Source organism: Drosophila mauritiana, chromosome 3L (assembly GCF_004382145.1).
Source record: "Drosophila mauritiana strain mau12 chromosome 3L, ASM438214v1, whole genome shotgun sequence".
Lineage (NCBI taxonomy): Eukaryota > Metazoa > Arthropoda > Insecta > Diptera > Drosophilidae > Drosophila > Drosophila mauritiana.
The window spans coordinates 10,661,836-10,689,638 of NC_046669.1; the positions used below are offsets into that span (position 1 = coordinate 10,661,836).

The window sequence follows — 27,803 nt, forward strand, 5'->3', positions numbered from 1 at the left end:
TTTAAATTCTGTTTTGTATGACATTGTCCATCATGTATAGACTTTGTTTTGTTTTATTTTGTGAAAAACGTTTTTAACTAAGTGCTAATCATAACCAACTAGAATAACATAAATTAATAATTTATTTAAACGTTTAGCTAAGAACTAATAATCAATAAGCGGGAGTCGGGGCTTTGTTTCATTTCTTTTTATAATAAATAACGAAAAACTTTAACTTGAAACATGTAAACGACCACGAAAGGTAAGGTGATTATTCCCACCCCTGGGGGCAGAAACGGGTTAACGTGTCCCCACTTGTGGGAGCGGGAAGGGGTGAGGTGTCTCCAATCCACAGATGGTTTATAAACTAAAGAAAACTTAAAAGTTTTTATTTCATTTCATGAAAACAAAAAGTAGTAAGGTGATAGAAGAGCAAACATTAAATCAATTACAAAGGTAATGTAAATTTAACAGTGTTTTTGTTGAACAAAAAAAGGAATTGTTTCTTTTTGTCTTTCTTTTCCATTAAAGATTTAAGATTTCTATAGAAATGAGTTTGTGTAGCGTTCGTTTCTTTTTCTTTTTGAGCCCTAGGGAGAATTCTTTGTCTTTTGTTTGTGTTTTTGTGTAGGCATCCCCTAAACTAAGTTAAATTAAATATTAAATAAGGTAAAATTAAATTAATACAAATCGTTGTGGTATAAGTTTACATTCTGCTGAGTAATGTTACAAATAAATTAAGAGTTAATTAAAATTAGGAGTACAAAAGTAATGCCTTATCCAATGCGGCGTGCCTATGTAGCCTAAGTAGCGAGTCTAACTTAGTAATTTCAACGTTGCTCAAAATGCTGAGAGATCAGATCATCGGGACGATGGATCTGACCCATATATATATATATGTATGGTGTAGTATAGCCTAGGTGTGGAACATGGAATTGCTAGCTGTATCGAAGATCCTGGCTATCTAAACTCCTGGGGGTTCATTTAACGCGTAAGGATCTAGCAACTAGAACTAGTTAAACTTCTAATACGTTGGGTGGTCATGAGTGCTGCCCTCTAACTCCTCTTTTACAAAATTAGTTGATGGTTCTTTAGCCTATTTAAACTGTAGGTAGTATTAAGGTTCCTCAGTCTTCGCAGAGATTTCCGGTACAAGTACAAACTGCTCTAGTTAATATGTTTTCATTTCTTTCCTTTTTTCAGATATTTTTCTGTAGCACTAAGCTGGGCCATTTAAATGGAGATTGGATAGTGGTTACCTAACAGGTCATAAATGGTCTGGATGCTGCTGCATACAGACACCGTTAGGCGCTCTCCGTCTTGACCACCAGTGGCATGGGTCCACCCAGGGTCAGGCCCGGCTGGGACTTCTGCAGCAGCTCCTCCTGCAGCAGACTCATCGGATTCATGGGCAGGCCCATATTGAGGCCCATTCCCATGCCCATGTTCATGTTCATCTTCATGTCCAGCAGCGAATGGGAACCGGGTGAGTTGGGCTCCTCGAGTCGGTCGTTGCTCCTGCGCGAATCGCGGCTCTCCTTGCCCTCACGTCCCTCGCGTCCTTCCCTGCCCTCTCGAGATCCTCCCCTGGAATCGTACCGCGTGTGGGTCCGCATGTGCCTGGTGATCATGTCGCGACGACAGGCGGCATACGGGCACTGCGGACACTTGTAGGGCTTCTCGCCGGTGTGGGTCCTCTGGTGGGTGGACAGGTGATCCGAGCGGGAGAAGACCTGACCGCACACCTTGCACGTGTACGGCTTGACTCCGGTGTGGAGGCGCATGTGGCGGGTCAGCATGTCGGAGCGGGCAAAGGATCGCCGGCACACATCGCAGGAATAGGCTTTGGCAATATCATTGGCGGGATTGCGGGACTTGTGACGCGATGCCATGTGCTTGGCCAGGCGGTCGTGCAGCGAGAACATCTGTCCGCAGGTGGGGCATACATAGGCCACATCCGAACCGGGCGGCATCTCCTCAACCACGGGCGACACGTCCAGATTGTAACGCCAGGCCACCGTTTCCTTTGTTGTGGGCGAGGCCACATCGCCCTTGATCACCGGCACACCCACTGTGGTGGTGGGCACTTGCGAGTGATGCATCTGCTGGTGGTGCAGCGGATGCAAAGGCATCTCCATCTTGATCATGGCTGCCGCCGCCGCTGCTGCCGCTGCATGGGCAGCGTTCATGGCATTGGCATAGGGGGAATTGGGCGGTGGCTGGTGGTTGGGTGTAGCAGCGCTGGTGATGGGCATGTGACCCGAGTGGCTACTCGATGCCGGGGACAGGGCACTCATGCTCTCCAAACTGCTGGCCGCACTCAGAGCCGGCGGCGGCGGCATCATACCGGCGGAACGGGACTCTTGAGACGATTTCGAGCCGGACTTTTTGTACTTCTTGGGCTCCACTTCGTTGCGCATGCACAGATCCAAGGGTCGCTCTTGCGGCGGTGGCATGGGCTTCTTCTCGCCCTTCTTGCCCTTGGGCTTGGGACTGCTGCGCTTCTTGGTGGTGCTGCTAGTGGTGGTGGTGGCCACATTGTTGGTCACCGAGGATTCGCTGCGCGGTGGCGATGGCAGCGATGGCGGAGGTGAATTATTGGCCAACAGAGCGTGGGGCAAGACGTGGTTGGAGCTACTCTTGCGCTCCTGAGAAGTGGGTGAAGTCTCCGTTTCGGAGGCTATGGAAGATGGAGTGTGCTGCAGAGGCGAGGGATAGAGATCATGACGCCGGCGGAACACCTCATTCAGATATTTGGTGTGCAGGTAATAGCCGAACAGAGGAGATGGTATGGGGAAATACCTATCATAGGGGCTGGGGATCTCAGTCTTGATGTCCACATGAAGCGGATTCTCCTTGTTCATCGGCTGGTTCTGGTCTTGAGGCAGATTGCTCTGGGCGGCCTGCAGCTGCAGAGGACTCATGCTGATCCTGGGGCTGTCCTGGTCATTATCATCGCTGTGCGACAGCTCGAGATCCTCGCCAGAAATGTCCTCGATGTCTTGGTCCATTTCCTGTTCGTTCTCCTCGTCCTCGCTGACGGGCTGCTCGCTCTTGATGTACTTGCCAGCATCCCCATCCCGATCTAAGGAATCATCTTCCTCATCGGGTACGGACCCATCATGATCTTCATCCTGTTCGGCATCTTCGGCCAGATCCCCCTTCATATCCATGGGTTCCGCCTTGCAGGCCATGCCATTGGAGTGAGTCTCATTATTGTTGTTATTATTATTATTATTGTGGTGCAGCTTGTCCAGCACCGCTGAGAGCCTCTTGCGCTTGCGCTGCTTCCATGGAACCACTATGTTATTGTTGGCCACGCTGGCTTGATTGTTGTTGTTGGAGTGGTTGGTGGCCACCGCTGCAGCCACTGCGGCCGCAGCAGCCGCCTGCTGATGGAGGCTCAAGGCCAGCGGCAAGTGGTGCTGGTGCTGGTGGGGATGATGCTGGTGCTGCAGCGCATGTGGATGGGGATACTGCAGGCCACCGTAGTGGGAGTGAGATTGAGCCGCAGCCGCTGCCGCAGGATACATGTGGGGAAGATACTGCTGCTGGTGGTGGTTGAAATTGAGTAGCTGCGGCGGCGGTGCCGGCGGAGGGTGGGGCAGGGGCAGGTGGTGCGGGTGGTGCTGCGGCGGCTGCTGGGGCGGATTGTGCGGATTCGTGTGGTGACCATGCCCCATGGGGTCGGTGCCTTCTGCCATCGTCATGAGGTCAACTTTTTGCGGCTTTAGCGGCGGCTTCTCCTGCGGATTGGAGGCTCCTGGTGGGGATTGGGCTGGCTGCTCTTGCAGCTGCGAAGGCCTCGGCACCCCTGGCCACAAGATATCCAGCCTGCGTGGCCTGGGATTCTTCCTCGCTACCTGGCGGGACTTTTGGGACTGCAAATAAATGAAATGAATATATCTAATATTAGTCATAGAAATAAAAATTAATTTAAACAAAAATGGTGTTAACAATTAGTTGAATGAAATGGAAAATTATGAATTAGTCGTGCGGATTCGGGAGAGATGTGGTAGTTTGAAGTACAAATTTCAGATCGCCAAAAACTCACGCGTGGAATAAGTAATTCTTCACCAAGAATAACTTTTCTGGGACACCTAACCTAAAAACCATTTTTACTTTGGTTATTTCCACACTTTTATGGACACTTTTTTGGGCACTTCTTGGACACGCTTGCCAAGAACAAAACACTAGAACCTGAAACCAATTAAAATCGTTGCAAATGCAACACTTTGTGCATTATTTTTTCAAGCTCATAAATTTCAATATTTTTGTTTCCTTTTTTTCTATACACCCACCACCATATCTTATTCAGATCTTTTTCACTAAATACAAGACACAATTGGCTGTAGTTTGGCAAACACTAAAACTTTTTTGGGTGCAGGATGCTTTTGGATTATAGACTTCTTGCGGAGCGGCAACGACAGCGTTTTCTTCGGAGCGAAGAATGAAAGAATGATTTTTTGCACGCCTACAATAGTCATCTCTTTCGCACCCGATACTTTTGGCACATGTCACGCAGAGCGTTGCCAGATCGATTTGGCCGCCTACGCTGGTCTGGCAAGAATTGGGTTACGTAATTGCGTTAGAAAATTTGTGAAGGAGGGGAATTAAATTAAAGATATATGTTTGGTGGGGACAATCAGTCAAGCATCAAAATGCAGCAATTTCGCCGGCATCCGTTTGTGTGTTGGCTTTCAGTCAAACAAATAAATAAGATAAATTTTCTGCTGAAGCTGCCAAAAATAAATAACGTAACGGGAAGACAGATGACAACAACGGCGGCGTTTACGCTGCGTTAGTTTTATGCGTTTGTCGCTATGAGTGGGAAAGGGACGGCTGTCTAACCATGGTGGCAGCGGAGTGGGTACAGTAGGGCCAAAAAGGGTCTTTGGTGGGTACAGTCTCCAACTCCCGCTGTGGGAATTTTTATGGCGCTGCCAGCAGATTTTATGGCGCTCAAAGTTTATGGGGCCTTTGGATTTTGGCGCTGCCTTCGCCTTGACCGGCGAACACCCCCCTTTTGTCACCCATCCCCACCCCGCTCCTAAGCTACTGGCGCTGCTGGTCAGCGGAATCAATGAAGGAAAGGAGACAGGATGGCACGGGCGACAGTCCTGGACAGGATCGCATCGCATCGCATCTCGCCGTCTGGCGCCAACATTCGCAAATAATTAAAAGTTACCACACACAACTGGTGGCGGGGTGAAGGGGGCGTTGGAGCTACTGAATCCAAAGCAGTTGGCTCGGGAAAAGGACAAGGCACCACACAAACAGCAGGAACAACAACAACAACAACGAACGGCACGTCTGGAAGGACGTTTGCTGCATTGCGCTTATCCTTGTGATATATGAATATTGTGCACACACGCACGTAGCTGCGATGTGAGGTGGTGCTAGGGGGGTGTTGGTGGTGCAGGGGGTGGTGCAGCAGGGAGCGAATGAGCGAAGCTTTGTGCTGTGTCTGCCATAAGCCGTCAGTTTACGGTGGGGTCTCTCAGTTGCACACTGAGAAAAATTATGTATGCCAAGTGCTATATTTTCAAAATATACATTCTTAGAATATTTAAATATTCAAATTTATATTTTGTTAATAATCAGAAAACCAAGTTTTTAATAAGAATGCTTGTTACGTTTTTTGGTAAATTGTTATGTAATTCTTCGGCAATTTGAAAAGGTTTGCGTTTAAATTAGGTTATTTTATATTGCTCTCCGTTTTTTTCCGTGCACTCTCTGTCGTTGTCCTTCTGTTGGCAATTTGCGCCTACAACCAAGCGGAGTGGGCCGAGGAGCTTGGCTAAGAGCAAGGGGCAGCAGGAGTCCGTGTCCTTAACGGTCACGTGTTTGCTTTACGTGTTGAGAAAATGAAAAGAGCCGGACCCGTCTGCTATCGAGTGTGTGTGTTGGTGTGCTGGACAGCCGAGGAGAGGTGTTGATGTGCCAGCGACAGGACACCTGTGTCCATCTGCTCATCCTTCGGCTGGCGCTGCAACAGTCCCCCTTTCACCTTTCACCTCCTGCCAGTTAGTGGCTTGCAATTGCTGTTGTTATTGTTGTCGCATATGTATGTCTGCCCCTTTTGGTTTAATGGAGTGCGTGTCCTTTGTCCAGAGCCAAGGACCTCGTATCCTCCCATTGGCGGCCCCTTTAAAGTTGTGTGAACTTTTTCGATTTCGCAACTTAAATGGAAAACGCTGTGAAAGTTTTGTGCATATCATAATTCATGTTCTATTTCCGGGAATAGGGTCACCGCCACACCGTTTTCCTCCCCCTCCTCGCACTTTTATTACTATTATCCACCCGAAGGGCAATTAATATTCTTAATTAGGGTAATTAAACAGCGCAATGCTGACAACTATGCGAAAAACTTCACACCAGCAAATGTGGCCAACGGCATTGGCTCTTTTCCTGCTTTTCCTCACCGCCTCCTCAACTTTTTTCCCACTTCTTTCGCACTGTCCCCCATATACCAGAATATATATATATATATATATACATATGCAGATGTATATATTCATGAAATAAAGTGAACAAAAAGCTGAAAAAAACATAAATTTTCACGCCAGTCGAGCTCTTTTCTGGGTTCTCCAAGGTTCCGCCGCTTTGGGGCCTTGTTAGCACGCGAAATCGGGGACCCGATTCATGGAGGAGGTGCAGCCGGGTGAGTGTCGAGATTTTTGATTTATGGTGGCAGAGTTTGTATAAACACAAGTGTACATATATCCGCATAAGTGGTCATACCCTTGCCAAGTGTTAATTAACTCGCCACAGAAGTTGGCACTTTAAATCGATAAAGTTGTGTTCGAATGCAGAATTGATATGAAAACCGATCAGATAAGAATATGACTGGTTCACCATAATCAAATTAAAATGAGTTGTACTATAAGCCATTCATTCTTAAAAAGGTCATTTTCAACTTCGCTATAAACTACCCTAAATCTCAACTTAAATTCTCCCTTCATTTGTGCAACTTTTTTTTTTGGCTAAGCGCGAAAGATTACATAATGGTAGAATGGCAAAGACAAAGTGGATTTGTCAGGCGATGAAAGAGATGGTGTGAAATTATGCTAAATGAAGTGCTAATTTTTGGCCACGGGTGAAATGACTTTGTAAGTGGCCGAAAAAAAAAATATATACAACGGGCATGGAAATGGAGATGGGAATGAAAATGCTGGGGGCCATCTCAGATTTAATTAAGCTTTTCTGGAGTGTAAACATGGCGCTAACAAGTCGCCAGCCAAAAGACCAAAACGAGCGGACAGCGAAACATGGCTTGTAAGCAAATGTTTGGCAAAGTGGAACGGCGAATGCCAAGTGCGCGCTCGTAAATGATCTGAAAACTGAAAAGCTGAGGCGCTGAAAACCGAAAGCTGGAAAAGTGCAAGCCAAGTGCAAAAGTGGCTGCGAGTGAAGACGGGGAAAAGCGCTGCTTAATTGCGCCAAACAACGAACAATGAACAACCGTCGAACAACGACGGCAAACAACTAGGAAGCGCATTAAATGGCGCTCATTTGTTGTCAACAATGGCAAAAACGAGAACCCAGATTTGCCAACTCGGCTTTGTCATTATTTTGCTCGGCAAAACTGCGCCAACTGCCAACTGCGAAACTGACGGCGGGAAAACTGAAAATGTGCAATGCCATGGAAATATGATTCACGGCCCCGGTTTTTCAGGCAGTCCAACAAGCATATAGGTGACCATTAAAATTTTATAATTAAGCGACGCACTTTGGCAATCGAAAAAGGGGTAACTTTATAACACTTAAGAAAGGAATACGAAATGGGGTTCGAAAATGAAGTCCAAGAAAGGGTTGCACATTGATTACTTAAGATAAATTATACCTTTTAAGAACATAAAACATTGAAATTCGACTGTCTGATAACATTTGAATTCATGGTATTATTATATTAAGTTAAGAACCACTTTAAAGCATATAATTACTAAAATATTCCAACAAATGGGGCTATCATATTTAAGCTAGTAATTGCTTTACAATTTGTGTTGTTCTAAGGATCAATATTATATTGCTTTCCCAATGCGGTGTATCAATTTTACTGTCCGACATCGTTTATGACTTATTTATTATGCCAACAATCGCCAGCGGTATTCCCCGCTGAGTGACCACTGTATTTGCCTGGCATTTGTCACGCTTATTACACACAGCGAAACTTGATGAAGTTTTGCAGTAGCAGCCGTCAAACACATTTATGCCCCCCACCTTTTGGGACCCAGAGACGCCGCGATAAGCCGCGTGCCATGTGCCTCCTTTTTAGACCCCTCCCCCTCCTTCACCTCCTGGAGCCTCTTTGGAAACCCCTTTTTCAATCCGACGGCAGTTCGCAGAGCTAAGCAAATAAAATTGCAGAAATTAAAATGTAAACAATTTGTTGGTGTGCGATTGCAGTTGTTGCTGTTGGTGGCTATTGCCACGCCTCCGTCGGGCTCCCTCGCCCCCAAAAAAGAAACAGCGGGCAACTGTGGCCATTAATCTGGCAAATGTCTCTGACGCCATTTAAGCCACACTTCACTGGAGTTTACTTCACTTGTCTTTGGTCGTAATAAACGACATCATAAACATCAGCATTCAACGTGATATGCATTGATAATGGACGGCTCTTCGGGCTGGTGCAAGGGGGGGTTGGGGGAGCGCAGTGGGTACAGTGGGGGCTTCAATGGAGTCGCAACTTCAATCACAAGTGCAAAGACAACACCAGCCAACAGCAACAACTCGCTGCGCCGAAGGCAAACAAAGCATGACGGCGCAGAAATATGGCTAATAAAATAAAACGCCATTTGCTTAGCCACGACAACGAACTCAACTGCTCATCAAACGAGAAATGAAAAATAAAAAAAAGCAAAAAAAAGCTGGGGAAAACTCTTTGTACGCCTACAACAATCGCCGCTGTTGCTGGTAGCCAATGACAGCAGCAACATGTTGCTAAGACCGCCCCCCGCGGCAACACGAGCTCGCAGCTGGCTGAAAAAGCTGCGATTGGATTGTTTTCATTTCGGAAAAACTCAGTGGAAAATTAAAGGAACTAATGAAGGGGAAAAACATGAACAACAATACTAAATCTGCCAGTGCTATTATATCCTGTTTATTAGTTTGTTATAGCTAATCTATTTGATTAAGAAACCAGACCTATTTATAGCAAATATATCAATTAAATAGGAATACCATTTGCATTGCTATAGTATCACCAACAGATCTTTGATCTCCATTGATCTAAATGTTCTCCATTCTCGCTGTATTTCTGTAATTCCCCACCATTCTGAACCCTGATCCGTAGATCTTCCATTATATTTCAACCTATTTCATTATCGCCTGGCTCCCCAGCCTTTTGCATTGCCCATGATGCGAACTCATTTATTATAACTAGCTTGGCTGGCTACTGTTGCTCGTTTGTTTTCAATTGGTGGCTCAATCTTTGTGTACGATTGTGAATCTGAATCTGAGTCCGCGCCTGGCGCACTGCAATTAAAATGATCACTGTAATTTGAAAACGACTGCGAATTGGGCCGGACCAAATTTGACGTCAATATGTGAGCTAACGATATGCTAATTAGTTGCCACTGCTACCGAGCGCAAGAGCCATGGACTCGGATCATTAATTAAGAGGGGCTCTGATCTGCGGATTGACGTGCTTGCAGGTTGCAGTTTTCAGTTTTCAGTCTGCAGGTTGCAGGTTGCAGCCTACGCCACCAAGTTGGCCAAGTGGATAATGCCAGATAATGGCAATTTCCTGCCACCAGGCCAATTGTTGCTGCCGTGCCAAGGAGCCACTGCAGCAGCAGCAGCAGCAACACCCCAGCAACATGCTGCCCCTGGCTGACCGCAGCTTAAATAAAATTACATTCAAATTCAATTGTAAATGCATTTTATCTGTTGGTTTTGCTGCTGCTGCTGTTGTTGTTGCCTTTGCTGCTGGGGCTGTAAACTGCAATCATGTTGCACATTTTTCTCTGGCAGGCCGAGGTCCGATCTCGAGTCCCCAGCCTAGAGACGCTGGCCTTTTACAATCAAATGTAATTATTTTTGCAATATACACCTTCAGCTGCTTTTGCTGCCTGTGCCTTTGCGGCAGCAACAAGTTGCTTAGCATACTTCCGTTTGTGCCACAAAAGGCCGCGCCCGAGAACCTGGAGCCTGCAACCTGGAATCGGCCATATAACTCGGGCCAAAAGGGGGGATTCGGGATCGCGTGATCAAAGTCAATTTAGCTGCGATATACAGACACATTTGTTTTGCTGTTGCTGTTGCTGCGGCTGCGGCTGCTGTTGCTTCTGCCGGCGCAGCAACTTCTGTTGCACGTAGACCGGCCCAACGATCCTGTCGTCATCTGCTGCTGCCGCTGGTGCAGCTAAATTAAACCATTGCCGCCTTATCGTTGCCGACTAACTGGGGCGCCTAAAAGGGCCACAAAAATTGGGAAGGGGCCGCAGGAAATAAAAATAAATATTCAAACTGGTTTCAACACGAAACTGCAAAACAGCCTGGTCACACTTCGTATTGCTTAACGTTATAGTCGCCTCTATTCACTTACATTAAAAGATCTTTACGAGTTAAGATTGTTTTTGCTTAAAATACATTAACTGGTCAGACCGCGTAACTGCAATAAAGTGCACATTGGTCACACTATTTAAATGTGTACAGCCTAGAAACACCCTCTAATGCGGCACTTCCTCTTTCTGTTTTCTATTCTTGGCTTTGGCAAATGTTTATCATAATTAGGCGCACGATTTGCTGCTTAATCGCTGCATTAACATAAATAGCAGAAAAGAGCTGAAAACGAAATGAAACGTAGAGGAACTAGCAAGCTACAAAAAAAAAGACCGAAAAAATCGCCACAAGCGAAAAATGGTTTCTTTGACCAAACTAAAGATCCCTGGCTCATTTCATGCTAATTATATATGACCGGGCTCAAAATGAATGGCTGGAACGCCCGCCATTTTAGCCTAGACTAGAGAAGCGCGCTTCGCCTTCATTTGGAGTCGGAAATTATTTAATTTTAACCTCTGGGGGCCAGCAATCATCATTAAGCACGAGCTTCGAATGCCGCGTATTTGTTTTTTCTCTCCCATTTCAGTTGATTTTTGTTTCTCGTATTTTCTTTTACTTAAGATTTGAAGCAAAAGGGTTTTGGGTCACCGCCAAGGGGGCAAACCCACCGAGTCCGCCCACTCCACCTTCTCCTCATATCCGTTCGGACCCTCTCCACTTCGTTTATCAGTCAAAAGCGATCTTTGCAATTAGCCTTAAACGCTTTTTGGCTCAACACGAAGCCCGCCCAAGCCCCGAAAAACCCGAAAACGCCGAAAAGCTGGCTGAAAACCCCTCAACTGGGTCACAGGTCCAGCCTGTCTCATCCTCCGTCCGTCACATTATCAGAACGAAATTATCGTATATCAACCTTCGGTCGTCGAGAATTGCAGCGCCTGCATATTTATTTTTAATCATCTTTGTGAAAGCAGGTGAAATTTTTGGCATTTATGAAAGTGCAGCAGCGTGACTCGGTTCAGTTCGGTTCGGTTTCGTATAAAAATTAATATAGATTGCAAGTGGGGATACGCAACGGCAACACAACCACATACAGCAACAAGTTGAAAGTTTCCTGAGCGTTTTGCGGCACATATTTCCCGTTTCTTTTTCGCTTTGTGTAAAATTTATTATGCCAAAGGCCGATCATTATCGGGTAGCCAAATTATATATGCGCGCGCGCACATGATGCGCATTAAGGGTTCCCAGTTCGCAGTTCGCAGTTCCCACATCGATCTGCTCGATCCGGTGGATCTGGTGGAGCTGGTGGATCCTCGCAGGTATCGCTCGGTTAACCGCAGGCTCTCCGGGGCCAAAACTATAAAATGTCGCAGACTATAAATCCACTTGGAGCAATAAATTTCTCAAAATGTCAGCGCAGGCTCCCGCATTAATTACAGACTCTGTTCGATGTTGCTGCTGCAACAGCCCAGCAGCGGAGGCAGCAGCAACATATCGCCGCATGTTGCATGTGGCACACCAGCAACACCCGCATCTGGGGTCTGCTGCTCCGGTAATGTGAGCCGTTCCTTGGCATGTAATCAATAGTTGTAACCACCAAAAGTGCACCACCAATATCTCGGAGTTTTGCTGCATTTTTCTCAGTTTTCTTAGTGCTGTTTTGTGACCGCAAAGGCAAGTGCAAAGCATTCAATTTTTGCCCCGTTGACTGCAACAAGTTCTTTCAATTTGCGTTGCCAGGTGGAGTCGACAACAACAATAAAAACAACGAGAATTATATTAACAACAACACACCAAGCAACAGCAACAACCATACACAATTGCAAACTTGCGCGTGTTTTGGCTCGCATTTTGATTGCCTACAAGCCGTTGCTGTCACTTTGCATTATACGAGTCCAAGATTCCAGAAAGGGGGTTTCGAATGCGAGACTAAGGGGGTCTCCCGAGGGGATTTGGGGGAGCTTGGGGGTCGGCAGGCCTTTCGACGAACGTCAGGCGTTCAAAAACGCGCTCAAGTCTTGTGGAAAACGTAGCAAATGAAATAAATTGTTTAGATCGATAAGGAAACTAAAAGGGAATGCATAAAACAATTTTATTTGAATTTAGAATCTTTTTAACTTTTAAGCTTCGATATTAAACAAGGTTTTTACAACTATGAAACAGCGACTCTTTGCTCATGATTTTTCAAATCCAATCGCTTCATCATATCAATTCCTTTTCATTTAAACAAAAAGCATTTTAGCATATTTTTCCCTACTCCAAAGAAGTATTTCCCTAACAAAGTGCAGCCTTTTGAGTCCCATTTAAAATAATCTTTGTTGTCACAGAAGATTTCAAACAGAAGAAATGACCTTAAGCTTCCTTGACTATTTTTCTATTCAGTCTGCACGACGGGGAGCCCTTGAAAGTCATTAATTTTCAGCGAGCTATCAGAGTTTCAGGCTTTAATTTTCTCACTTTTTTTTGGTTTCAGTTTTAGTTTTTGGGGGGGAACCTGGCGCGATTAAAGCGCAATTATGCTGTGTTTGATATGTTAATTTCGCTGGATCGCTTGAAAGAACACACAATTATGCTGCTGGACCACTAATTTATGCAGCTCGTGTGTGCGAGATCGATTGATCGATGGCGAGGAGTCATCAGCGGCAGGTGTTAATTGATTTCATTCGCTTGTAATTTGACTCGTTTGTTTATGGCCCGTGTGTGTATTTACCGTTTGCGTACCGTTCCGTTTTCTCGAGCTCAATCCCGCATCCGTATCTCAACTCAATTATGGAGATATTGTGGTGACAAATTTCGGGCGCACAAATAAGACCAAAAACGAAAAACCAAAAGACTCCGGCGTTGTTCAATGGGCGATTGAATGAATGGAACTGCGCCACCGCTGCGTGCGGCTGCGGCTTTTCTCCCAGCTTTTTGTTAATTAAGCTGTATTTCATGCAGCTGACGGATTTTATGAATTAAGCGCCGCCACCGACGAGACGCAAAAATCAAAAAAATCAAAAACAAAAACCAAAAACGCTCCGAAAAAATCGCGAAAAGCCAGCGAAAAAGTTCAACTGAGTGTATAAAAAATCGAAAAGCGAATGTGATGACACCCAGAGAAAAACGCGGGGCGTGTCAAAAGAAATCTCTCGCCAGTCGATGGATTACTTAGCCAGAGATTGGAACATTCGGACATGTGGAACGCTTTTCTGGCCTTAATCGCCACTGGCCAACTCGACAGGCCAAATCGCAAAGGTCGCACTCGTCTGCTGCTGGCCAATTGAGCTGTTGTTGTGCGCTTGTCGTTGACGTCATGTTAATTTTTTTGTATGTTTTCTTTTTGTGTGTGCTCTGTGTTGCCAACAAATGCCGATTTTTATGGTCAGGTTGCCAGCTTTTGGAGGCAGCTTCGAAATCAGCAGCAACTTCAGGGGGCAGCCTCGCCAGCCTGCGACTTGCGACTGTCGCGAGCAATTAATCTTCAAAAGTGGCCAGGTCCAGCTGCACTGGCTTGTATCGTTTTATTTTCTCATTTCATGTTTTTTATTCGGACTCGTACGAGACGAAACTTGGCAATCCGTCTAGAGTGCTCAGCTTCACTCGCTTTCAATGGCAGCCGGCGATTCCTTTGGCGGGGAAGGTCGTCGTGACAACGCCCCCACCAGTGGTGCACCTGTAGAACGATACACGAAGCCGCTCACGAAGGAGCCGATAGCTGAGATACAAGGATGCGATAGTTGGGATCTTACGATTTTGGAGTATCCCCTGCGGGATTCTGTACAATTTTGGTTTTAAGCTACAAATCTATTATTTGTTATATATTTGTTCTACACTCCGAATATTTCAAGAGATTTTCTTTCTATGATTAAAAATAATTTTTAAGCCGAATTTTGAATGCTTTAATAAGCAGTCATGTGCTTAACGTGCCTTACATGGAAGCAACTTTTCTAAGAACTGAATTTTCAAATTTTTGAGCTTTAAGATAAGTTTTTTAATCATCTTGGAGTTCCCATAAGTGTGAGGCTTATCGATGCTGGCCGGAATTTCTCAATATTTTACTTTTAAATTATTATATTCGGAAAGTATCGGATACTCGCATCTGATTCCACCACTGAATTCGGCTGAAAGCGAGCTCACCAAGAGACGACACTGGCTTGTGGCAAAGTTGGACAGCCCCACAGACGCACATGATCGATCCGAGGGGGATCTACCCCCTGGCCACCCCCTCCAGCACCCTGCACACCCCCACCCCTGGGCTGTCCTCGTCGCACGCATTAAATTCAAAATGCGTTTCAGCTTTTTGTGAAGGTTGCCTGGCCAGGTGGAGTTGCGATCGCAAAATAAAGCGGCCAGGCCAGGGTTGTCATTCGCCGCCAAAAAAAAAAACGAGCAAACTGCAGCAGCAGCAGCTGGTGTGGCAAACTTACCTCTTTGATTTAGACGGTGGCCGAGTCCAATCGCTGCAGATCTGGCATAGTCTGAAAAGAAAAAATAGCGAAGAGCAGGTTAGAGATTGCAGATTTTTCGGCGATGATGCTGCAGCCATGTGCTATGACAAATTGTGGCAGCTTGCTGGCAGAGCGGATTTTTCAGCTGCTAATTGCTGTGGTAATTAAAGCAGAACACAGACGAGCGCGGAGATCATTAATCAAGCTGGAAATAGTTGGCAGGTTGGACAAAACTCTCGGACCGGCAAGCTCATAAATATTTAATGGTCTAGGCAAATACCGATCGCTTGGTTCTCAGACTGCTTGGCGATTTAATGAAAATTTTAGCCAACTTTTAGTGGAGCTACCTATGTATATTGAGGGGGTTTCCCCTCCCCAGCACCCAAAAACGACATTGATTGATTGAAGTGTTTTAATATTAGTTACAAAATTAGCCCCCCCGAAAAAGAGCGGTTACCACCCACAAACACGGCCAAATTAAGTGGGCGTGTCGGCCACCGTAAAAATTGGCTAGGGAAAGAAATATCAAACAGAAGGAGGTAAATGCCGCCGACTGATTGGCAATCGAAGGCAATCTCCACGGCAGCTGATTGATGGGGGAAGCGTTTGCGATTGCCTTCAGTAAATTATAATTTCTACCGTTTTCTCCAGTTCTGCTCATTAATACAGTAGCTCAAAACAACGGCGATAAAAAACAAACAAATGTCAGGCTGCAATTGTGGCTACTGCCTTTTTTGGATCTGACAATTGCAGCTATTATTTGCTAATTTTGCAAGCAATTTAAGCAATTTATAACAAGTATTGTCAACATGATTTGCATCGAAGTGAGGGGCTTACAAAGTGCGGGTGCTTTGTTTTGGCCGCTAATTGGCATGTTGCTGGCGTAGCTGCGACATGTTGCAGGCGGGTGCAGCTGAGTCGATTGCCACCTGTTGCAATTAGGCATGCAGCACGACGTGTTGCGGTTGCATGCGGCATATGACCAGCAGCAATGCGACCAGTTTCCAACTTCCAGCAGCTGTGCCGACCTTAACAAATATGCGGCCCAAAACCATAACCAAATCCAAAATCGAAAACTTGTTGGCACAATACGAGTGTTGAGTATATCTGTGCCACAGCTGCGCCACAACTGGAATCGCTGATAAACTCTGGCTCCGCCTTATCGCACCCCCACAACAACAGCCAGAAGCCACTCTTATCTCACGAACCTTGGCCTCTTCAATCTTAAATCTGAATCTTTGTGCGTGAACTGGACCAGGGCACTCCAAACTATTCGACAACGCCTACTCAAAAAAAAAACATAAGAAAAAACCAAACCGAACCGAACTGAAACCCCAGATAAACATCGTTTTGTGTGCGTTATTGAAATTCGAATTTCAAATGAGCCACGCAACAGGGAAAATCTATTTCAGTTTTTTTTTCTTCTTTATTTTTTAGAGCTGCGGTGGGAATTTTTATATTCGAAGCTTTTTGGGTTATGGCATGCACATATCTGGAAACCGTTTGACTTTTGCAGTTTAACTTTCAAATGCAATTAGTTGCGGGCATAAATTACATAGAACCTCGAACTGACCAGCGAAAGAGCTGCTATTAAAATGATTGCCAGCGATGTGGCGAGGGTGACCACCTACTACAATCAACGAGGCGTGCATGCAACGTAGAAATTGCTGCCTGGCAGCAACATCAGTAGCTGCAGCAACAATACAGCAGCGGCGCAAAATTAGCAGCGCGTGCTAAACAATTGCCCCAAGCAACAGTAGCTGCCACACAGCACAAAACACTAGAAAAAAGGCACACACCCACTCTGGCACACACCAAAGGCGAGTTTGCATATTGTTTTACCAGCAATATGGCGGCGTTGCAGCAGCAGCATCGGTGGCACGGCAGCAACATCGCAATGGTAATTGCAACAATTTAACGGTCTGTCGCTTGGCACTGCGCTTAAGTGTACCTTGGGTGCAGTGTCTCTGGCGAATCTCCACTTTTTTTGGCAGCCTACAACTTAATCAAAAACTAATTGCATTTGCATACAGATGCAAGAGTTGTTGCTGCTGATGTTGCTGCTGCTGCTGATTCTGTTCCTGCTGCTGCTGATTCTGTTGCTGCTGCTGCTGCGTAGGCCCCTTCCACGGATGTGGTTTTCAACGCTTGGCTGTGTCAACTTTCAATCAAAGTCAACAAAAAAGTAAGACTGAAAAAAGTGGCAGCCCACTGTGGTTTACTTTAACCAAGCCCAAAGTCAGCTTCCTGGCAGCAACCGCAAAAAGCACTGGCAACAACTTCTGGCTAGCGGGTGCTGGCCATCTCAGGTGGTCAAGTTCTGCTGACTCCGCTCAACCGTGGGAGCCTGGCCATAAAGAGTAAATTAAAAACACACTCACACATAATGCACACACGCGGAGTGGTATTCCTCAGATACAAAGATACTCAGATACCTGAGCATACGCAGCACACATTCTAATTTATAAGGCGGACGCCCGCGCAGGCTACGCATTTCCTCTGCGGATCTGCATTTCTGCACGAAAGGCAAAAGGCTGGACAGGATCTCAGACTGCAGACTGCAGACTGCAAGCTGTAGACTGCAGACTGCGTCTGATGGATCACCGTAGATAAGCGAATCTTGCAGATAATCGCATCACTCACTGGGAGTCGTCTCCTTTGCAGTCTGCTCCTCTGGCAGGTTGCAGTTTGCTGGCCCCGGAGACATGCAATAATTTTCAAACAGCAGACTCCGAGTAACTCCGCCGCGATGATGATGCATGACAGTGACAGTGCGTTGTTGTTGCTGCTGCCGCTGCTGCTGTTGTTGCATGACATTAAGCATGTTGCAAACAGACGCTGCCACGCCAAACTGACAATGAGTCCTGCTGCAGCGAATTGTGGGTGCCTCGAAAATTAGCCACAAAGGTAGAACGGATGGAAAGGGGAGAGGAAAACGGATACACTGTACAAAATAAAGTCATGGTAGCTTATAAGGATATGTGACTGAAGAAACCTCGAAATCAAATAGTATACAAAATATCTAACTCAATAAATAATTCCTTTATTAAATTACGTATACCTTTTTCAACTTCAGAAGTTTCTTAAATTGACCCAAATTTCCTCTCTCTGCAGCTTGAAACTTATTTTCATGCTTCATCTGTGGCAGCAGCATACGGAGAGCGGTAAAAATAAGTTAAAAGCAAAAAAAGGGAATCTTTACAAGCGCAACGAAAGCTGAAATGAATTACAACTTCTACGGCATTCCCGCGCTTTGTTTACAGCGAAAAAAAATCAATTAAAATTCATAGCTTTTATGCACTCTTCCATTCGAATTTTGTTATTTATTTATTTTTTACTCTTTACATTTTGCTGGGTGGGGGAACCGTGGCTTCTGCTGCCCAAAAAACGAAGGGACAGCGGCTGGCTGAATATGAAGCTGGCGCCAGTCGAGTTGAGCTGATAAAAATCACGCCGATGCAGCATCAACAAAACTGGCCAAGATTTTCACTCGGCCTTACCTGTTTATTTCTTTGTGGGGAATGTGTGGTGGGGGGATAGAGGGGCTTTATGTCTAGCCACCGACGCAGTTGCAGGGGCAACGTCAACGGGGCCTCATCATTATCATCATTAAAATGTCAGTTAATAATTTCTACCTACCTCAAAACCCCCTGGCTGCCCCGTCTGAACTTTTTCGAGTGCCTTTACAGCATTCAAAAGGGTTTTCTGATGTTTTTTTTTTTTGGCTACCTGGTGGAGTATAGATGGTGTCTGTGGGTGGCCAGACAGCACCGCCACCTCCAACCCCTTGACCTTATTTGGGGCATTAAGGCAGTGGCAGAGAAGGATAGAAGAAGAGAGACAGAGAAAGAGAATGAAAAAGAGTGCTGTTGGTCCTGTCGAGTTCGTTGCTTAAGTCTTTTGTTTTTGGCGGGCGCAGCGAGGAAATGTGAAAAATGCTCAAATTGCAGTGTGCAATTCAAGTGGCCCAAGCAGGTTGCTACTGCCGCTGCCACTTCCAGCCCCAAGTTGCAAGTTGCTGTTGCACCTGCAGACAATTGCTAATAATTATTTATGCGGCCCAGGGGCAGCTTGCTGCAAGTATCTCCTAGAGAAGAGTGGCTGCCACTTTGGCATTGGCTACTGTGCCACTCCCCAGCCCCTTTTTTCTTGGCTCATCAGGCAGTTAATGACCAGTCGACGTGGTCATCGCCATACCCTGGCCAATCCATAATTATGCTGCCGTACATATAAGCACGTATACATATGCTGAAACACAGATAGCTGAGCCGATGCTTTGGTGTTTTTGGTGGGTGGAGTCACGCCTTCAGCCTCACGCTACCACTCCCCACTGCTTTCAGTTTTAATTTAATAATATTTTGTTACTTTATAGGCCGAAGCGACAAGCTTGTTTACAAGCTCCAAACATGCAACAACTTTAATAGTTGTTGGCCCAAACAGCAAACGGCAAACAGCAAATGCAGCGAAACAAGCGAAACGCAAGGAAATCAAACGTGAAAGAGATAGCTTAAGAGGCCAGAACTCCTTAGCACATTGGCAGCACAATGCGGTCGTAAGTTGTGGCATTTTGCGCACTTCCTGTCGCCTGTCGACCAAAGTTCCTTCTGTATCCTTTTCCAACTGCATGTGTGTGTGTGTATATGGCTCAGGCAGTTAGCTCCCCCACTTTTGTGAAACTTTTTTGCCACACGCACGCACTGCAGTTGTTTTGCATAACGCCTTTAACTGCGCCAAGTTCCCCTGGTTTTACCATTTTCCATGCCATTTCGCATTTCACTTTCTTGCCAGCGGAGAACACTCCCCCAAAAGTAATCCCCACATAGACACATTTAACTTGTTTCGCCTTTTTTGCATGCTATTAGTTTGGTAATTTGATTGCGCCAGTATCTGTATCGCTCTCTTTTGAGTTAAGCTGTTAAACTTTGTCCTTGCACTCGGTTTTTTGGCTTTGCGTGCTTGCTAATTGAAAGGATTTTGTGGGAAATAGTTTAGGGCCCCCTCCCCCTCCGACTGACACTCGTTTTTCCAGCACTCATCCCATTTTTCCAACACTTCCTGCTTAGTTTTCTCGTGCCTGGGAAAAGACCTTCGGGTGCAATTAGTCGACTGGAAGAAAGGGAAAATCTGCAGCATCATCTAATCTAATAAAATCAGCTTGCGTAATAACTTCCGTTTTAGGTTCTGCTGTTTCTTCAATTAAATCAATAACCGGCTAATCAGTTTCGGGCCTCTTTTCATGCTGCATATCCGTTTTGGGGGCACACGGCCTGAAAATCACGATCATCATCATTGTCGTCATATGGGCTACATGGGATTGGGATCCATCCTTTGCCAAGTCATTATCCCCAGTCTTCCCCGAGTTTCTGTTTCAGTTGTTTTCTGTTTCGCCCCTCGCAGTTTGTTCTTTTGGACCAGTTTGACAGGTGTTTTCTTGCCGCTGACTGAAGCCCGATTCTATGCGACGTCTGCGCCTCTTTGGCTGTTTATTTGTTTTGTTTAACCGTCGGTTTTTAGCCTGGCTTTTCGACTTGGCCCAGAGATTCGGTTTTTGGTTTTGGTTTGGCTTTGGCTTTGGCTTTGGGTTTGGGTTTCGGGTCGTGTGGCGGCGTCGGCGTCGTCGGCGTTTTGAATGCAAGCGGTTCTACTCGTATTTTAAATACGCTCTGACATCAGAGCCCCAGCAAACCCAAACCCCTCCCCCCCCATCCATGTGTCTTCTGGCGTGTCTTCTCCTTTTCTTCGTCTGCTTTAATTATAATTTATCTGACTTGTGCCTTAGTCGGCATCGACGACATCCAGCGTGAGCGTATCTCAAAGTTTTTGACTTTTATCTGCTGCTGAATTGATGAGTATATAATAAGACTTTATTGGTCGGAAAGCGGCTTTCAGGAATTTCTTTCAGTCAAGTGGAATGGTTGTCTCCGTGCGATTCTCCATCTCCATCTCTGGATCCGTGGATCTCTGGACCTCAGTCCTCCTGTCGCCTGTCGTGGGTGTCGTTTCCCTGCGAGATCCTTTCCCGTTCTTTTTAAGCGAGCGTGAGAAACAATTCCTTGTGGTTTCTGTGGCAATGCATTTCTCTTGTTGCCGCTGCCACAAATTCTCCAAGTGAATTCAGCGAAAAAAAATAAATACGGACAGGGAAGGTAAAACACCTTGGAATTTCGAGACCTCAGCCCTTTGCGTTCCTGGGTCTCTGCGTTCTTTTTCTTCACGTTGTTGTCGAATAAATTGCAAGCGGAAATCAGCCCAAAGAACTCAACAGGCTTCCCTTTTTCCTGTGGTCAAGTGTAGTCACTTAAAAATTCAACGGGGGAAATGTATACTAGTCTAACATAAGCACACACGTGCCAGCAAAAAATAAGACACAACCAAAAAAAAAAAAAAAACAGCGAAATAAATAGAAAACAAATAAACAAACAAGAAACACATTTGTTAGACGAAAGCCGCTGGAAATATGCATAAACATAATAATAACAAGTCATTTACATATTCATCCAACATCGGATTGAAGCCTAAAACCATAAGTCAGGCATTGAGACCTAAACTTATTGGACTCACTCGCCAGATACTTAATATTTGTAGATAGACGAAAACTGTAAAAATAATCGCGCGACAAATTTATGATTGAAAGTGTGTTATGCGGCAGACACTCCCCCTGCATTTTTTCCACCTGCCAGACCCATTGTGATTGTCATCGATTGGTTTGCATTGTTTTCGATCGTAAGAAAAATCCGATTTGAAAAATGCCTTAGTGACAGTTTTTCTACAGACTTTTTTTAGAGTGAGAGATGGGGGGTTTTGGGAGGTGTCGTTGTTGCCAGAGGCAACAACAAAGCGGCTTACACTTTGTTTACAATGTTGCCTGGCTATTTTACAGATATTTCTCTCCCCGCCGCCCGCCTCCTGCTGCTGCGTCAATATTGATCCATAAATAACAGATCCCCTGGACCAAGGCTTAAAAACTCCGGGGCCCAAGAGCGAATACCAAAAAAAAACCCAAGACCAACTTCGAACATTAGACGGCCAAAAGAAGAAAAAGAAGAAGATCTGGCCGAGCGGTCACGTCTCAAGTGAAAATGGTTTTTAAGTGGGCAATGTCTAGTGAAAATTAAACTGTCCCCTGGGCACGTCAACGCCATCATCACAACTAAGCCTTGGCCAAAAACTGACCAGAGTTGACTTGAGCGGAGATGAGCTGGACCAGCGGACATCATCATTTGGACCCTTGGATCCCAGTGATCCCGAGAAGTCGCTAAAATCCAAATGGAAGAAGCATGAATGTGTTGTGAGAATACTCTGATACCCTGTAGTGTGAAATTTATAATATATTATGGCGCGAAATAGGGAGATATATATCATATTTAAATAGTGTCTATAAATCAAAAACGTTTGTTTTTGCAAAAAGTTATCTACTATAATATGGAACCTAATCGAGCCTAGCTAGCTACTATTAGAAACCTTGCCATAAATCTACATTTATTCGAAAAGTTAGAAACGACTTATCTATTGTTGTGAATTCCGAGAAGCCAATAAATAATATTACTTATAAAAGTAAATGCCGAATGTTATTCTTAAGAAATGTATGTGGGGGTGTAAGTAGAATTGATATACCATAAAGTTAAACTGGTTATTTCACCATTCAAGCAAAGTTTTAGACAGTTTGCTAATAAAGTAATGAATTTATGTATTTATATTTAAATTATCGGGATAAAACAATATATATACTGAGCACCACAAGACTGCCAGGTATCGTCAGAAGGAAAAATAAGAAAAGATCGAAAATCCCAAAGTGTCAACTCTAATTGCCTTTTGCTTGGCTTGTGCGCTGGGCTCTCTGGACCAGGTTCAATTCTTCCCGCCAGAAGAGAGTCTGCGGGAATGCAGATGCCTCACCACCACCACCACCACCACGACCGCCCCCGCCCCCAAAAAGTCGGGCTCTTTTGGTCAACGCTGGTCGTCAAATATTTGAGGTTGACTTTGGCTTGCGCTTGCGCAAATACTAATAAAATTTCGGTTAATTTTTTTAACTCGACACGCACACACACTCATCGCTCTGTCTGTCCGTCCGTAAACACATACATATGTACATGCACACTCGTATATTTTTATTTATTTGCTGTTGCTGTTGTCGCGCACTTGAGTGTAATGGATTTGTTGGCATGAAGATATTTCTTTATTATTATTATTCCGCTTTTTTTTCTTAACGCTGTCGCTTACTTAAAACAATTTGGAGGAACTTTCCTTCGACCGAGTGAAATGACAAACAGCAGGGGGTATTACATAAATTAGGCACTCGCCGCGATCCGAGATCCGAAATTAAAGTGCAATTCATATTTGAGATACTCGCTGGATTTATGGACGCCATTAGTTTGGGGGTGGGTGGTTTCGGGTCTTGTTCGAAAATCCGGCATGTGGAGCTCGTAAACAAACATTACAATTAAGTTTTATGTGACAGACATTTGTGCTTATAAACTCAGCGAAAATATTGAACTGGCCCAGGCTAAAGCGAATTGCAAATTTTCAGCTGGAAAACTGGCCGTCGAGCAACAAACGGGTTTTCCACTTTATGAGTTGGCCTAATCAAAAAACTGCGACAACAATCGAAAGATCTGTCTTTTGGACTGACTCAGAAATAATCAGGTGGCTTTATGCAACGACCCGTAAATTTCCTAACTCGATCCCACCCACCCACTGACCACTCCAAGTGCTTATCAAACGCGCCTTATCATCCACCGCACCCAACCCACCAGCCACCCACTCAAAAGTGGGCGTCCGGTAAATAGAATTGGGTTCGCTTTATTTTTTTTTTTTCGAGGCGAGAAATTCATGAATTGCGACGCGAGCTGTGACGTAAATCGAAGGACAGATAGCCCCACCGGATCGGGGGGCTATATGTGCGTATATGGTGTATATATATATAGCTTTTCCCCCCGATAACGGACGACCATGTGCGGTGGGTGGCCGCAATCGCGCAATCTTCGCTCACGATTTTAACTTTGTTTTCGTTTATATTTTCAATAGTCATAGCTCAAACCAAACACTCCGCACTTATTCATATATACTTTTAATGCTCATTCAATCCGTAATCAGCGATCTATGTAGTCCAATGACGTTAATTGAAACTACTCGAGATTAAAAGTTGTTTTCAAGTACGTGCTGCGGCGGTGGCCCCACCGAAAAAATAATTCACTTCATTGAGGACTGCGTGCGTTTGTCTGATATGCCAAAAAAAAAAAAACGAAAAATATATAAAACAAAATGCCCGCGGTGGGAACTCGGCTATCTAAAGAAACCCGCAGACTATCAAAACCACCGAGAATGTAGCGGTTAGTCTGGGATAATTCAAGGTCCGGAAAGATAAAATGTTTTTTTTAAATTTAATGTCAAAAAGTGACATCCCATTGTAGTTGTAGAAATTTCAATTTAAGGCATTTCCCCCTTCTGTTTATCGCAATTGAAATTTCCAAAGCTTGATTAAGTAATCAATATATCCTGGAAGATGAATTCATGTTTCACATATTTGCTGTGTGCTTCGCAATCTAAAGTTTTCTTGAAATACATTTGTTTGAATTTTCAATAAATTGTATTCAAACTTGAAGTTATGAATGGTCATTTCCTAATAGTTGACCAAACACAATAGTTCGACTTGAAATAAGTCTAGTAATATTTAGATCGAATTTGCCAGTCTTGGGTTCCTAGAAACTGGAGCTGAACTCCCTGCTAATCAAAGGGGTGTGATCGGATCGGAGCGCATCTTTGATATCTCCTCCTCCGCGGCGAGGCTCTAATGAAAAACAAAACGTTTATCAAATGCATGATAACGACGCATGTCCAGGGTTCCCAATCCGATGTGGCCCTATCAGATGTCGATGTATCCACATCGATGTCGGAGATCGGCATTAACCGCAGATCCCAAAGGTGTTAAGTCACTTGGCAACTGTGGCAGACATGGCCGTCTTTGTTTTATTGTTTAACGCATTCCAATTAACATCTCCAATGATCTGTCTGATTGTGAGATGGCGATGGTGTGTCTCTTTTAACGCACACGTGATGATTGAATTTTAATTTTAGCCCGGCTTGGCAACTCTCGGCCAAAAGCTGTGACCCCTTTGAGCTGGGGGTCCACCTCCACGATCTCTGTGGCATTTTCTGAATCGGGCACGACTAATCCAAATCAAATGGCTTCTCCAAATCAATTCGTTTTCAATCGTTTAAAGTTAATTAACGCGCCAGAATTTTATTTCACTTTACACATTCCTCTTTCACTGCTCCCCAAAATCGCCTCCTTTGTTCTGTAACACGCTTTTGTTTTGCTGTAAATTTATTTTATGTTTTTTCCTTTTAAGCTTTTTGTTTTTTCACCCCGTATTGTGTGCATTTTCTCTGTTCTTTATTTTATTTTGTATTTTTTTTTTTGTATTTCGCTCAACGTCTCAATTTCAATGCGCGCTCTTTTGTTGTTTGTATTAAAATTGTTAATTTAAGGCTGTGTCAGAAATAAATTAACCACTGAACCAGGGACCTTAAGTCGACCAAACACAGTATATATGGCGTTATTTTCTTTTTTTTTTATTCCGCCCTGTTTCTAGGGAAGGGAGCCACCAGGAGCACCACCTAGGTGCTTTTGTGTGGAAAATGCAAATTGCCATTGACATCGGGGTCTGAGAAATGGCGTCGTGCGGGTGAGACTCCAACCAGCGAACCACCTGAGACACCTTCGCCACCATCGCCCCCAACTGCACCACCGATGGCAACCATCGAGTGGCTCCGGCTGTTTTATATGCCAAATGCAGTGGGACAGCGGCAGACGTCGCCGTTCGTCATATAAGGTGCGGTGCGTATAAGTCAGCCGCGTTGGAGGAGCAGAGAAAAAATCACTCGACATATTGAGAAATGTGCAATAGCCTAATGCCCATTTAAGGCAGCACTTTTCATGGCAAGTTGCATTTATCGCCGCTCCGATCCGATCCGATCGGAATCGGAATCGGTTTAGAGCGATCGATCAAGCGTTTGGCTATTGGCGTTTGCCGTTTGCCAGACAGGTCAAAAGCAAAAGCAAACGGATTTTGGTCCAGCACTTGATGCAGTAATCTATGCTAATGGGCAAGTGTAAAACATCGCGGAGCTATTATCCCAGAACTGTTGTTTAAGGAACCCCCCGTTCCAGCCAACCGCATCGAGAAGATGCCTGTAAATGGTATAAATTACCAATGAATGACATACGATTTAATTGCCTCGACTAAGTAGCAACTGCCAGCAGCTAGCAGCAACCAGCAACTTGCAACTTGCAACTTGCAACTAGCAACTTCTGTTGCATACAGATCAGTTGGTGTTGTTGCTGCCCGTGTCTCGAGTTGCTGGAATTAATTAATATTGCACTTTTGAAGCGCGTGCATACAAATTTGTCAGCCAGCTCTGCGGCTCAGGTGTAGACAATTGGCATAGTTCACATAGAGAGAAAGAGGGAGTGCGCAGGCCAGCTCTGCTTTTGGCCAAGATGGGCAATTAAAATTCCCCGAGTCTGGCTAAAACTGGAAGTGGGAATCTGGAGCTGCATGCAACTGGAAGTGGGGAAACTGGGGCTAAGGGTCCTAGTACTATCTTTCCACCAGGCTCTATCTCACTCGCTTTTGTGTGCGTCAATTTGCCAGGCACACGATCTGCAGATCGGCGATGTCAAGTTGCTGCTGCGATTGACGTCAATATAGATAGAGTCAATATGGCATGGGAGTGAGATGAGATTGGGATGATGATGATGATGATGATGTGGATGATGCCACTGGAGGGGGCCCGTGCTGATATGGACTCATCATCAGTCCATCATTCATGGGTGCAATCGATTGCAGCACACATACATGCATATATAACATATTGCCGCCGATCTGATATTACGCTGAGTGTTATGGTAAACCGATCCTATTCGTAACTGGAGCTCAGCTTTTGACACATTTCGACCAACCAACCAACAACACAGCTGAGATGGCAGTTTATAGTTTTTTTCTTTTTTTTCGGCTGTCCAAATGACTAAGCCGTCGGCAAATTGAGCGATCTCGCGAACTCACCTTTAAGTTTTTTGTAGGAGGGGAATTATCCAAGCATTATCCAATTTGTAGCTTTTGCCTTCGGGGTGGCAAACACATTTAACAAATATTTTTTAGGCTGCGTTGTGTAAACTCTAATTGCTAATATCAAAATATCACACTTCTTTTTATTTCATGTATTATTTGTGCTTATGCTGCGTTTGCGTGTTTGGCTTATTGTGTGTTTTGCGGCTTTAATTGATTTATATTACTTAATGGGCTGGTAAGACACACACTTTTCACTTGGTTTTAACTGATTTGACGAGTTTAGTTTACGGATTTCTAGGCGTTTAGATACTTTGCGGCTTGCCACTATTCGATTTCGAATTGCTGTTGTTGCACGCGCGATCGTTATTCTTGCAGTTGCAGTTGCAGTTGCAATTTGGACTGCAGTTTCGTGCTGTCGTGTTTCGCGGTCTCGACGCGTCAACGTGCGAATAACAAATAACGAAAACGTACGAAAAGATTTTCACTGCAAGAGGTTGGTTTTCCCGACGTGGCGTCGTCGTCGGCGTCGGCAGAGCTTCGGCAGCAGCGACGGCACCACCGAACCACCAAGACCTATCCAAGCCAACCACTGAAACTCTCTTCGCGGAGAGAGAGAAAGAGAGTTATTGTGTGGCGGGTTGGAGGGGGAGTCTGCAAGCGCACTGCGAAGATTACGTTACGTTCGGATGTATTTTCTATATATTTCTTTTTTTTTGGGTCCGAAAAAGACGCGTCTTGGTTTTTCAGCACTGAAGAATTCGCGGCAGCGCGTGCGGAGCGTCGATGAACCTGAACCGACACTGCCCAGCAAGAAACT

At 45.0% G+C, this 27,803-nt stretch overlaps 1 protein-coding gene across 1 annotated transcript; it reads right to left on the reverse strand.

The window, feature by feature from the left end:
* LOC117139677 (transcription factor btd) lies at nucleotides 1-27,803 on the reverse strand. The gene is made up of 3 exons (XM_033302156.1): nucleotides 26,981-27,803; nucleotides 14,892-14,942; nucleotides 1-3,860 (listed from the first exon to the last, which is right to left on the reverse strand). Exon 3 carries the CDS (start codon nucleotides 3,687-3,689, stop codon nucleotides 1,284-1,286), a length of 2,406 nt encoding a protein of 801 aa, XP_033158047.1. The 5' UTR covers nucleotides 3,690-3,860; nucleotides 14,892-14,942; nucleotides 26,981-27,803; the 3' UTR covers nucleotides 1-1,283.